General features: G+C 43.5%; 1 protein-coding gene across 1 annotated transcript in view; it reads right to left on the bottom strand.

The window, feature by feature from the left end:
• Positions 1-5,780: 5,780 nt before the first annotated feature.
• The window catches only part of PIK3CD (phosphatidylinositol-4,5-bisphosphate 3-kinase catalytic subunit delta), a 75,950-nt gene continuing 67,947 nt past the window's right edge, over positions 5,781-13,783 (bottom strand). Inside the window, exons 22-23 of the mRNA XM_032962238.2 lie at positions 13,440-13,572; positions 5,781-12,522 (exon numbers count right to left, since the gene is read on the bottom strand). Coding sequence (XP_032818129.1) covers positions 12,388-12,522; positions 13,440-13,572 — 268 coding nt within the window. The 3' untranslated portion in view covers positions 5,781-12,387. The remainder of the gene's footprint in view (positions 12,523-13,439; positions 13,573-13,783) is intronic.

Below are 13,783 nucleotides of genomic sequence, written 5' to 3'. Positions count from 1 at the left end.
CTCGACCAATCTTCAACGCTCGGCTGATCGAGCTGAGCAGCGGACTCGTAAATCTGCACACGCGCGCGTTCCTGACTGCCTTGCAAGGTGGGTGCCTAAACACGTCGGCGTTTTAACGGCAGTCCCAATCCCCAAACGTAATTGACGCACTGCACATCATCACAAGATAGGGTGCGTTTCGAAATAAAATATGCTGAAGTTTAATATTAATGAAAAGATGAGAACTTTCAAATAGACGTCACATTTTAGATGCATCTCGTTCGGTTTGCAAGGTACTTTATTAAGCTTATGCATTTCAACAACCGGAGTAGATCTTCCCCCCGTAAAGCCGCCCAGACTTGTTTAACAAATAAATCAACGACGGCGAGACAACATTGAAGATTAACCCACGCAGCATACCAGCTTGCAATTGATTTCAATCCATACTGAACAGCATAACGAAAGAAGAACCGGCACTTTCACATCAATTTATTCTTTACCATCATCTCTTAGTTACAGGGACTCCTCCACTTACGAACGAATTAGGTTCCAGAGGTCTGTTCGTAAATCGGTTCGTAATTTGACTCCTGTAGATTCCAAACATGTTGTACGGCATGTACACTAAACACGGGGAATGACTTTAAAAGTTGTATAATCTCCGGTATATGTAGATGCCACTGGATCTTCATGTTCTGCAGATGTAGATGTCACTGGTTCTTCATGTTGTGTCGATGTAGATGTCACTAGCTCTTCATGTTCTGCAGATGTAGATGCCACTGGTTCTTCACGTTCTGTAGATGTAGATGCCACTGGTTCTTCATGTTCTGCAGATGTAGATGCCATTGGTTCATCACGTTCTGCAGATGTAGATGCCACTGGTTCTTCATGTTCTGCAGATGTAGATGCCATTGGTTCATCACGTTCTGCAGATGTAGATGCCACTGGTTCTTCACGTTCTGCAGATGTAGATGCCACTGGTTCTTCACGTTCTGCAGATGTAGATGCCGCTGGTTCATGTTCTGCAGATGTGGATGCCATTGGTTATTCACGTTCTGCAGATGTAGATGCCACTGGTTCTTCACGTTCTGCAGATGTAGATGTCACTGATTCTTCACGTTCTGCAGATGTAGATGCCACTGGTTCTCCACGTTCTGCAGATGTAGATGTCACTGATTCTTCACGTTCTGCAGATGTAGATGCCACTGGTTCTTCATATTCTGTAGATGTAGATGCCACTGGTTCTTCACGTTCTGCAGATGCAGATGCCACTGGTTCTTCACGTTCTGCAGATGTAGATGCCACTGGTTCTTCATGTTCTGCAGATGTAGATGCCACTGGTTCTTCACGTTCTGCAGATGTAGATGCCGCTGGTTCATGTTCTGCCGATGTAGATCCCTCTGGTTCTTCACGTTTTGCAGATGTAGATTGCATTGGTTCTTCACGTTCTGCAGATGAAGATGCCACTGGTTCTTCACGTTCTGCAGATATAAATGCCACTGGTTCTTCACGTTCTACAGATGTAGATGCCACTGGTTCTTCATGTTCTGTAGATATAGATGCCACTGGTTCTTCACGTTCTGCAGATGTAGATGCCACTGGTTCTTCACGTTCTGCAGATGTAGATGCCACTGGTTCTTCACGTTCTGCAGATGTAGATGCCACTAGTTCTTCATGTTCTGCAGACGTAGATGCCAATGGTTCTTCGTGTTCTGCAGATGTAGATGCCACTGGTTCTTCACATTCTGTAGATGTAGATGTCAATGGTTTTTCATGTTCTGCAAATGTAGATGCCACTGGTTCTTTATGTTCTGCAGATGTAGATGCCACTGGTTCTTCACGTTCTGTAGATGTACATGCCACTAGTTCTTCACGTTCTAAAGATGTAGATGCCACTGGTTCTTCATGTTCTGCCGATGTAGATCCCTCTGGTTCTTCACGTTTTGCAGATGTAGATTCCATTGGTTCTTCACGTTCTGCAGATGTAGATGCCACTGGTTCTTCACGTTCTACAGATGTAGATGCCACTGGTTCTTCATGTTCTCTAGATATAGATGCCACTGGTTCTTCATGTTCTGTAGATATAGATGCCACTGGTTCTTCACCTTCTGCAGATGTAGATGCCACTGGTTCTTCACGTTCTGCAGATGTAGATGCCACTGGTTCTTCACGTTCTGCAGATGTAGATGCCACTGGTTCTTCACGTTCTGCAGACGTAGATGCCAATGGTTCTTCGTGTTCTGCAGATGTAGATGCCACTGGTTCTTCACATTCTGTAGATGTAGATGTCAATGGTTTTTCATGTTCTGCAGATGTAGATGCCACTGGTTCTTCATGTTCTGCAGATGTAGATGCTACTGGTTCTTCACGTTCTGCAGATGTACATGCCACTAGTTCTTCACGTTCTAAAGATGTAGATGCCACTAGTTCTTCATGTTCTGCAGATGTAGAAGCTACTGGTTCTTCACGTTCTGCAGATGTAGATGCCACTAGTTCTTCACGTTCTGCAGATGTAGATGTTACTGGTTATTCACGTTCTGCAGATGTAGATGCCACTGGTTCTTCACGTTCTACATATGTAGATGCCACTGGTTCTTCACGTTCTACATATGTAGATGCCACTGGTTCTTCACGTTCTACATATGTAGATGCCACTGGTTCTTCACGTTCTGCAGATGAAGATGTCACCACCGCCATCTATTTGCGCGGCAACTGGACATCCGGATCAGGTTTGTTCGAATCTCTTGAATGTTCGTAAGTAGAGGAAGTCCCTGTACTTCTTGACCGTCGGTTAAGAACTTGAGTAGATTTTGATTTAAAGCTTTCGTGACTGCAGGGATTCATTTTCTTGGTTCTTTCGGTAAAGTCACGTAGAAGGGAAACAATAAAATAATAAAAATATAAAATAATAAAAGTCTCACAGAATTTTTTTGTTTTATATTCTCACAGAATGTTATTGTTTTATATTTTTATTATTTTATTATTTCCCTTCTACGTGACTTTACCGAAAGAACCAAGAATATGAACTTGAGTAGATGTTGTTACGAGCCAGGAACGATGACGCGCATTGTTGAAGACCGTGTCCCGCTCATTATGCCGAGCGGCTGTCTGATGGACACCCCGTTTGACAAACGATGAAGCCGTCTGGCTCGGCGTTCGAACTCGCACGCTCAGCAGAGAAAAAAAAACGACGAATCCTGTCAGTCCCACTGGCTACGTACGGTGCGTAAGAAGTTCGACATACATGCAAAGATGCGTTAAGGTGCGCGATGTACAACGTGCTGCGGCTTGGCTATGAAATGCAAAGGAACGTTACAAATTCCCTCGGGCTGATACTCTCCTTACGAACACTGCGGCTTCTCTCCAAGTTGTGGAATGTGGTTGAACGTGCATTGTTAAAAAAAAAAATTCACCTGTGGTGTCAGTTCACGTGTGCGTGGATACATGTGGGGGAGCGAAAGTAGTGTGGTTTTAACGCTGCGCTACCAACTAAGTGACACCCAAGTTCAATTCGCGCTCAGGGCCAACATCACTGACGAATACAGGGCGTTTCAAAGAGATGATCCCGATTTGAAATCGCTATATCTCTGCAACCACGAACCGCCCATGAATATAACGCTTACCACTTGAAAGGGCGGGGCATAGAGTTTCAAATGATTACCGCTCGATGCCTCTCCCAGCGCAGAAACAGCCCCTAGCCTAAGTTATTCGCAGGATGGTGACCCCGCAAACACAAGGGGCGTTTTGCGTTCTGCAGTTCAGCAAGACTGAATCCGTAATTGCGGTGCAGCGTGCGTTTCATCACACCCTGCGACTTTTTCTAGTGTGGATACGTCAAATAACCGTGTTTTTGTCCCACCATTAGTGGCTAATCTGGAAGACCTCAAAAACAAAATCACGGCAGCGGTGACTTCAGTGGAAGAAGACTTCACTTTGAGAGGCGTTTGGGACGAATTCAACTCTCGTCTCGATGTTGTCCGTACAGCAGGTGGAGGGCACGTAGAGCATTTATAAAATGGTTAGTACAAATTATATTCTTAGCTTTTTCGGTAAAGTCACGTTGAAGAGAAACAACAAAATAACAAAATATATATAAAACAATAAAAAATTCTCACGACGTTTCGACCATAACTCAAACGGTCATCATCAGGTGTGTCGGTTTGCATAAATTTATTTAGAAAACGGCATATTTATTTATTTATTTAAAAATAACGTTTGCGTCACGCGCAACGATTGGCTGTTTGCCAGGACTAGTCCATCTATTTTTTGAAAAGAGGAGGGGGGAGACGAAATTTGTTTTTATGTATGCTGTCTGAAAGCCACTGTAAGCGTGAACAATCAATCAAGAACTGAAATGATTTATCAAATCTTTCCAATGATTGCTAAGATAGAATCCATCTTCTCGGTTGAAATTGTCTCTGTGGTTAGTACAACGTTAGTACAACTTGATAACTAATTCAACCGTTTGTAACTGTGTAATTGTAACGTTGTTATCGTGAAATATACCGCTTTGAAATTGGGTCCATCTCTTTAAACACCCTGTATATCTAAACATTGGCGCTGGGGGAGACAAAGGCGGCTGTTGGTGTGACCACACAAAAACAAAGATCCCCCGTATGAACAGACGGTTAGCGCAAGTGCACCTATGAAGGCCGGAACGGCACACGAGGGTTGTGGGTGACCAACACCACGCCCGGCCGCCTTTGTATCCCCAGTGGCGATGTTTACACACCGCACCAGGTACTCAATTGAGGCGGAGTCGGGGGGGGGAGGCACGACCGGGAATCGAACTCGGAACGCCGGGGTTCGTAGCCCGGTGCGCTGACCGCTACACGAACCGCTCCCCCTGCTGCGAGTGACCACGCGTGGTTCGAACGACACCAAACACCCCGCGTGTGCCCCCTCGCCACTTCAAGAAGGCTACATTTCGGTGAACAATTATTCCTCGAAAATGTATCATCGGCCGTTGTTAATCCACTGCTGGACGAAGGCCTTCCCAAGCTGTCGTCAGCTCTTAGCATCCTGTGATGTAACAATCCAGAATCATCAAATGTATTGATATACTGGAGGAATCCCGATGAGCTTTCAAACTATTTTTCACCGACGTCCAGTAGGGGTGTGGTTAGAACGTTGCAACAATACAAAAAACACGATATGAGTGCAAAGTATATGGAAGCGAATCACTAAAAAAAATAAACGGAACTATCATTTTTTTTAATCAGGTAAAGCCCAGTGAGTTGAGAGCTTCTTTTTTCAGAAGCCACAAATGATAGCTCAACGAAGTGGCTTATCACGTGGAAATTCATAGCAGCCTAATAATGCAAATAATTATCTAAACGCACGTTTCGAAATGTGGAGGGAAAAAACGGGAGGACCCGGAGATGATAAAAAAAAATCCACGCGACCACGGGGAGAAGGCGCAAAGTCAGGCGTCAGAGGATCAAATCCCCGACCTCCTGCATACCAGGCGAGGAAAATAACATCTCGCCACCGTGGATCGACTTAGCACCTGCACTGAAACTGATTTTCACCGCTCCACTGCCCTGGGTGGACGTACTCTCAGACGCGTTCCGTTCCTTGGCAGCCACTCCCGTCATCATTCTTGACCATCGCCCCATCAAAGCGACGGGTCCTGCCCAGGCCCACTCACTCTGAACAGTTTGAAGGATGTAATTATAAACATATTCTGTACTTAACGAACGTAACATGAAGCACCCGCGCACAAGCGTACGTCATTTGACTAAATTGCTCCATCTCCTGGACGCCATTAAAATTAAGCGAAACAACAAAAAACATCGGACAACTTTTGTTTGTATATTTTTATTGTACTGTAGCTGCACATTTGCTATTTACACGTGAATGCCATGTTTTTTTTATTATTTCCAAACACCTGCAATGTACTGGGTATACTAGAATTTAACTTATTTTAAAAAAAGCAAAGCAACATTCATATACAAACAATTTTCAATACAAAGGCAAATATTCCATGGCAGGTTCTGCACACGGGCACGAGCCACGTGCAATGCGTGTAAGATATGTTACAGAGTTAGCACATCGAATTTCACATTTGTCTGCAGGCCTTATATTGATTCAACAGACAGAACAACAACAAAGCTCATATACATTCATATCCTTTCTTTGCAACTGAAACGTATTTTCACTGACGCGCATTTCGTCGCACGCTCCCCGGTTGATTTTGGTATTTTCAGGGCGTCTTCGTCTGGGCAACTTGAGGCCCCAGTGCAAAAATGACAGCCGTTTGAGACTGGAAGAAATTACTGTCATCGTCGTCAAGTTCCGTTCGACTCGACGTCACTCTCCACTTTCGCAGCTTTTGCACTCAAGTACGACTCGTGGGTAATTCATTCTACTCACTAAGCATGCTAAATTATTACGAGCCTCTTGACAGCCAGATCAGTCTTGTGCTCATCGGGATTACTTTGAGTATACATCAATTAAAATCAATCCTTGCGTTCGCAACGCGTGTATCCCGTCGCGTCAGAATCCGTTATTGTTGTTCCGTACGTATATTTTCCGAGACCGCTGCGTAGATTTTCGCGACTGCGCTGCGTTGCTCTCCAACTTGTTTTTCTTTGGGTTGCACCTTCGTGGGTGTTGTTCGGCACGATGTCCGACGTCCCCCCCCCCCCCCCCCGTGACGGAGAGCTTTCACAAGACACTCGTGCTGAACATGCAATACAACCCGAATACACATCGGAGAGCTTGGATGCGAATGGTTCGCTGACCCCTGCATACTCCCATTAAGAGGACTCCACGCTGAGGACAATGGCAGATTAAAAAAAAAACTCAAATCTTAAATCCAATCGTACACTTGCATCATGAAAATTAATTGAATCACTGAGCGGGGAACCAATTGAATTGGTACAAGGCTAACCTTTAGTTCCACAGCCTAGGAGCAGTCAAGATGCCTTTAGGTGCCACAATGGAGTACTGAAATCTAAATGGTTGCCAATTTTTGGTCTCGGTGTGGAGCTAAATTTATTATTTTTCACGTTGGCAGCACAATGGGTTTAGTGGCCCGGCATTTTCGAGTGTCACGCGCTGTCGAAACTAAAAAGGTGAAAGAACGGATCACTTCAAGCCAAACTTTTTAAGTGGCTTCCCTGTTTACCTACCATCCCGATGGCCGAAATCATCCCCTGATCAATGAAATAAATGTATCAAGCTAACATGTAATTCACATGTTTTTGAAAACATTAACTGGACGTGAAATGCTACGGTTTCATTTTTTTTCTTACGATAGGAATTCAGTGGGTTAACATGGGGGGGGGGGGGGGGGGGGGGCTTCCAATACGAAACGGTATTATCCACATTTATATTTACGCGATCTAACCCAAAAAAAAACTGTTTTATGGAATGATCCATTTATCCCACGCACAGACTTTTGAAAGGACGCGTAATTGAAAAAGAACACCACCATACAACATTTACAGCCTGTGCATGTCATTGATAATAATTAAGTCCTAATTTCCATCCCTCCTGTCAATCCACTGCTAAATAAATGACACCCAGAACAGTGTTGGTCATGGGGCATAGTTGACCTGGTTTCACCACACTGGTCAGTGCACGTTCGTAAGGCAGGGTGGTGGGGGGGGGTCGAAAGGGGGTCAGGGGTTAAGACTGGTTCAGAAGTCACTTGCCACTGATGTTAGCCGGGAATCAAACTCTGTTCACAGGGTTAAAAGCGAAGTGGCTAACCACTGCACTGCTGCTGTACCACATGAAATCTAGAAATGTTTAACCACACACCGCACATTTCTGTATGTTCCATAGTGTGGATATTGATAAAAAAAAACTGAAAAAAATCTTCCCCACAATTCAAGCAAAATTTGTGCCAAAACTGAATTTAAAACATCTTGGAAACGAGAGCTTACAGTGTTATTCTGTCAACTACAGCCACATTTTACTACTTTATTTTACATTTCAATCTTAAGGTCTTTTCCTCATTGCATTTGCATGACAATATATTTAGCCGGAATAATGCAAAACAATGCATTCACATTAAAGCTACCAAATTTAGGCCATGTAACAAATAGGTAAATAAACTTCTGAAATGTCATCCAATTCCCACAGCATCGCTCTCTTATATCAGTAGTCTTTAGAGCCAAATGGCCAAAGAGCACCATACACATCCCAGAAAATTGCACACTTAATTCCAATTGGGGTATATTTTAACTGTATATCCTCTTCAAAAGTTACACAATGTTTAAAAAGTTATACGCTTTAGGTTTTCATGCCATACGCAACAATAACAAAGATCTCCCGTATAGCGTTAATAGACTTTTGGGGCTAGTGCTGGTAACGATCAGCTATGAAGTCTGAGGCCGGCACGGTATACGAGGGAGTGGTTGGCCGGCACCACACACCCGGCCACTTTCATCTCCCAAGTGGCCATGTTTGCACACTTCACCAGGAATTAATTTGAGGCTGAGTCAACCTAGGGGATGCCCAGGACCGGTTTTAGATAATCGTCACAGGTGTTGGCCGTGAGCGGGAATCAAACTCGGGTCCTCCGGGCTCGGAGCGCAGCGCGCTAACCACTGCGCCACCACTCCCCAACATGCTTAAACAACACACAACACCTGCAAACATGCATTAAAAGCAACGGCGTTTTAGCACAAAAGCAGAAGTGAAGCAATGTAAACAAGCTACATATACGTACCACTCGCAAGGGAGACAGCAGTGGGCCTGAATATGCACTCGCACATTTAATACTATTTCTGGTACATTATATACAGAGCAAAACATTTTAAACTATATTCATACATGATTTTACATTTATAAGTTAGTACCCAGCATGCTATGTCTTCATCGAAGTTTCAGTATATTGCATAAGAACATTTTCATCCCACTGTTCTCCACCTTGCCGATGGCAACAAACACAGCACAGTTTTTTTGTTGTTGCAAAAAAGCCGGTTGAAAGAACGGCAGTGAGTGCGCGATACAAGGGGGGGTCAAACATTGTGAAAGCACCTTCTGAGAATGCATGACATTTCAAGGTAAACTTTAAATTAATAGCGATTTCGTGACAAAGTAAGGAAGCGCAGAAAAAACGATTACAAAATTGGTCATTGTAACTCTGCATCAAATGTATATCCCCGTGTCTATGCGTGTATGCATGTGAGATATGTACAAAAAAAAGAATGCAAACGCATATACACCATTTGCGGCTTAAAGCATCGAAAAAGATACCAAGAAAATGTAAATCAAATGCCCTATATTGGAATGTAAGAAAAATGTTTGCATCTCAAAACTGTAATAAAGGCTTTTCGATCGTTCCGCCATCGTCACTTACAAGCACGTAAATATACCACAGGACGTAAATAAAACACCCCCTTTCGTGCCGCTGAATGTTCCTAATGTGCTGCTGACAATCCGTTTGTGTAACCCCCCCCCACCCCGGGCTCCCTTGGCAAAAACCCCCACGTTAATATTCAGTGATGAGACAGTCTTCAACGTAATAAAAAAAACATTCCCACATCGTGTGCAATCAATTCCAACGCGTATTGCACAGAATGACCGCCCACCGGGTGTGGCATGTCCACCCCACCCCCTCCACCTCTTTCTGTGTCCCTCACGGCCAGCACAACACGACATCTCACCCGTAACGATAGTCTTATAAAGCACAAGCTCCTCACGAGATGTGCACCACCCCCCCCCCCCCCCCCCAAGTAAAGCAGTCATTAAGGCCATAATATGTACAAAGCACGGGTCTTGGTGAGATAACTGGAGCTGATGATGCTAAATAATTACGGAGAGGACACGAAATGTAGAAAAAACAATGGCTTGGACTACATTCTGAATACATCCAAGAGACGCATTGTCTCTGTTACGCACAATTAATTTAAAATAGATCTTTTTAAATCAACATGCACGCCAGGACTGCACCCCCACAACAGAAAAAAACCATTGACAACGTTTAAACGTGTGCCGTAATCTGCATAAATATCCAAACCAGGGTCTGGAGTGCAAGCCGCGAGGACAAGTGAATACGAGATAAAGCGATGAAACTGGAGCATGCTTCTGGGAAAATAACGCAGATGAACAGGATTGTACGTAATCGTGCCGTTGTGTGTAGAATGACGATGATTATGGTATTGCTGCTGCTGATGATACAAACATAATTTTATATTACTGCATATGCATGCCTTTTGTCCAACAGCTAGACACTGCATGCTACTGAATAATGTACATGTGCTCCATTGGAACTGCGTAGCTCGTTGTTTATGCAAAGCTGTCAACATTTAACAACACCTACGGCATCGTTGCAACCCAGCTGGGCCAACGTGGAAGCGTTGACTATGACACCACAGCAGTTCCAAAAACTTGGCTTGACTTAGACCTACACTGTCCCTTCCTGATGCTGAGAGGCTGTTGCGTGCATTCATATAATCAAGGTTAGATTACTGTAATACCTTGCTTGCTGGCGTTTCTAAAAGTCTTCTAAATTGACTACCAATATATTAAAAACTCAGCTGCTTGGGTTTTAACCAGACTGAAATCGTGTGACCATATCACTCCTATTCTTTCCTCCTTGAACTGGGCTCCATGTAAAGTATCGACTTCAAGATTTTATTCTCGCGTTTAAGGCTCTGGATGAGTTGGCTCCTAAATATCTCACCGATCTGGTAATTTTTTACATTCCACTGCGAAAATTGAAATCTTTCGATTGTGGTTCACTTACTCATTATTCCAAAGACCAGTCTTCATTGTATGAGAGACGGAGGCTTTTTTTTGCAGCCAGGCTCGGCAATTGAGGAATTCCCTTCCTCGGTCCATTGGGGAATACGAGTTTGTTCAAACTTTTTAAATCGCGTATTAAAAACTGTTTTTTCCAGCGGGCTCTCTCTCCGTAACTTAAGCTGTAAGTGATGCGTTTTGAGTCCTGGTGCAAGTTGCGCTATAGAAAACCGAGATTATTAAAATCCCAAAACCTGTGCAGCTGGGTTCGATTTTAAAACTGAGAATAAAGTGCAATTGAGAAGGCACTCGTGTTGTTTTTTTTTCATGGCAACTCACCCGAAGTTGAATTTACCATTAAAACCGGCGATTTAGTTTTTTTGTTGAGTGATCTGATTATGCCACATGGGCAAGGATGTTTTTAATCTGCTTCAAATGAAATGTGGCGATCTGGGTGTTTAACTTTTGTGGAAATGCATCACTAATTAAGGAACCCTATATCTGGACAATGCCGATATCGGCGCTAAAAATGTATGACAGACATCATTTAAAAGTAAGATTTTTTTTTGTAATTTCAAAAGATGCCCTGTCTTTGGTAGCCATGATACTTTGTTCAACAAAAATTAAATTACCCTTAACAATTCGTAAGATCAAGTCTTCCATGCAGACAAAATTACAAAAAGAGGAGCATGCTCCATTGAGAAAAGTTCAACAAACATATGCAAACTTGATCATGTTAGTTAAGCAAGAGCCAAAGCCAAATGTGCTTCCTCCTTCCTTTCACTGTCAAGTAACGTAACCTTTCAGTAGTACTGTCATGGTTAGCGTGAATTGTCATTCATTGGGCACGCAAGCCACAAATAAACAGCAATTTTAAGATACTTGTGCCCAGCAACTTCCTAATAGAAGCATGTAAAAAGAAAAGCACGTACACACGCGCGCGCTTCTCAATCCTGCTTCACCGAAACAACGAAACGTAAATGAAAACACGACAAAAAGCTTATCTACAGCTTTAAATCGAGACGGAAACAACCGAACATGTGAATTGGCCCATCGTATCGGTGTGTTGTCAGACCCGGGCTCACGAGTTTCCGTAGTTAATGGAAAAAAAAAGCTCATACCTTGATGCCGTTCATATGGGTGGTCATTTGTGGCTTTTCTATCCTCGCCACAACTCAGGACAGCAAGAGCCAGAAAGTGTCGCACCCTGGCATTAACTGCAGTGTGAAATGCGTCTTGTCCCAACAGTCTCGCTGTGCAATTAAACAATTACCACTCTGTTGTGTTTGCGATCCTTCTTCCATTGTCGTTTAAGTTGCTGAACGGCCATTCCAAAAGTAAATTCTAATTTTTCCGATTCTTATTCGTCTTCCGTTATTTGACTTACATTAAAAAAACACTAAGAAAAGCCCTCCCCCCCGCACAATAAAAAAAAACCCCAGCACGACTTGAAATTTCCACAAAGTTAATAATAACAATACAAAGTTTAAAAATAACTTAGAAAATATATTGCATTCACAAAAAAATGCTTGTCAGGCTCTTTGTTTGAAATTCTGAACTCATTTTGACTGTAGAAACATACAACACTGGGTCGACGGTTGGATGAGTGTTTCCAAGAAGTTCGAAATGTTGACGGTTTCATCTCTCCGATACTTCGTGCCATCCCGCCGTCTTCGTGTGCCTCGCAAGCGCCGACATCAGCAGCGCGTCTCAGCGATTGTCCTTTGCTACATTGTGAGCCATCCACATCACCTTGGTCTTCCAACTCTCACGTAAAGCCTCGTTGAACTTTTGGCAGAAATGTTTCAGTGCATCGTCCTCTCGTTTCTCCAGAGCGAGCGTCTCCTGGAGGGGCGCACGGGAAATAACAACTTGAGCGGGAACAGGATGCAGTCCATTTTTGAAAGGTTTCATTCGATAACGAAAAGCAATGTGTAAACGTGCTTAGTGAACACTTAACGTGAGGCTCTTCGCAGCCAATATTACGATTGGCTGTTCCTGTGAGGTCGTGACACCTATTTCAGAAACTGGATCAGGTGACACGGTGAGTCTAACTTCCTGGACTGTTATTCTGACTTCCTGAACCTTATCCTGATCATGTTTGATGTAGTTTCAAAAGAAACGCCTCATCTAACTGCTGCTAGATTTTGTTGTAAGGATTGTTCATCAACTCACCAGTGAGCTGAAACAGTGATCATTGATGTGTTAACCGCTGATACACAGGACAGGATGTTTGGCTTTGTCAGGTGGTGGAGGGTTCTTAACAATACAAGTTTGGCCAGATTCTTATGTAGCCCACTCCAAAAATCTATTATAATCATGCTTAAAGAAGAAAGTTTTCAGTTAGTGACTATACACGCCATGATATATGAATTGAACACAGACGAATAGAGCCTAAGAATAAATGAAGAAACATGGGTAGATGCATGCTGGGCATTACAGTCTTACACTGAGACACATTAAATGAGGAATGCATGAATCAGTGAACAAAAAAAAGTTACAGAGTTATCACATTGATCGTTAAGAAGAAATAAACAAGTGGACTTGGACAGGACACACTGGGCAAAGTGATGATGGTATGTGGACGATGCTGGTAATTGAATGACAGCCAATGGAAGGAAGACGCCAGATAGAGGTCAGCTGCTTGTTCGCATACATCGTGAGACCGTGAGAGATGGTGAGGCCGTGGCGGAGCCTACATCTACAAGTGGCTAGGTCATGGCTGGTGATGATGAATATAACTTTAGTGAAAGTCAGCATACCTTCAGGTACTGGATATCTTTAGGCGACGTGAGCTCTGGGAGGCCAGCTGCCAGCATGAGGGAGAAGAGGTTCAGGAAGAGGTGGCCGTTCTTCCTTAGGATCAGGTAGGCCCGCTCACAGTACCTGCGGAACCTTTAATATGGAAATGGTTTAATTAGTTGCGGTCGTGGCGCTTCGTGACTGCGATGCCAAGTTGCCACCCAAAGTTTGTTGCAAAATATTATTTATTTTCCATCACATTCAGCCCGTGTGGATGAATCCTTTCTTTGATTGGCCACATCGATGAAGGCCCAAGGTGGCTTGGTTGTTCAGGATAAAATACCACAACGGGTCAAAACAACTA

The sequence above is a fragment of the Petromyzon marinus genome, chromosome 28 (assembly GCF_048934315.1).
Source record: "Petromyzon marinus isolate PM22_M1 ecotype Great Lakes invasive population chromosome 28, UKy_Petmar_22M1.pri1.0, whole genome shotgun sequence".
NCBI classification, from domain to species: domain Eukaryota; kingdom Metazoa; phylum Chordata; class Hyperoartia; order Petromyzontiformes; family Petromyzontidae; genus Petromyzon; species Petromyzon marinus.
The sequence above is the reverse complement of the archived record's forward strand: the minus strand, read 5'-3'. Positions and strand labels throughout refer to the sequence as shown.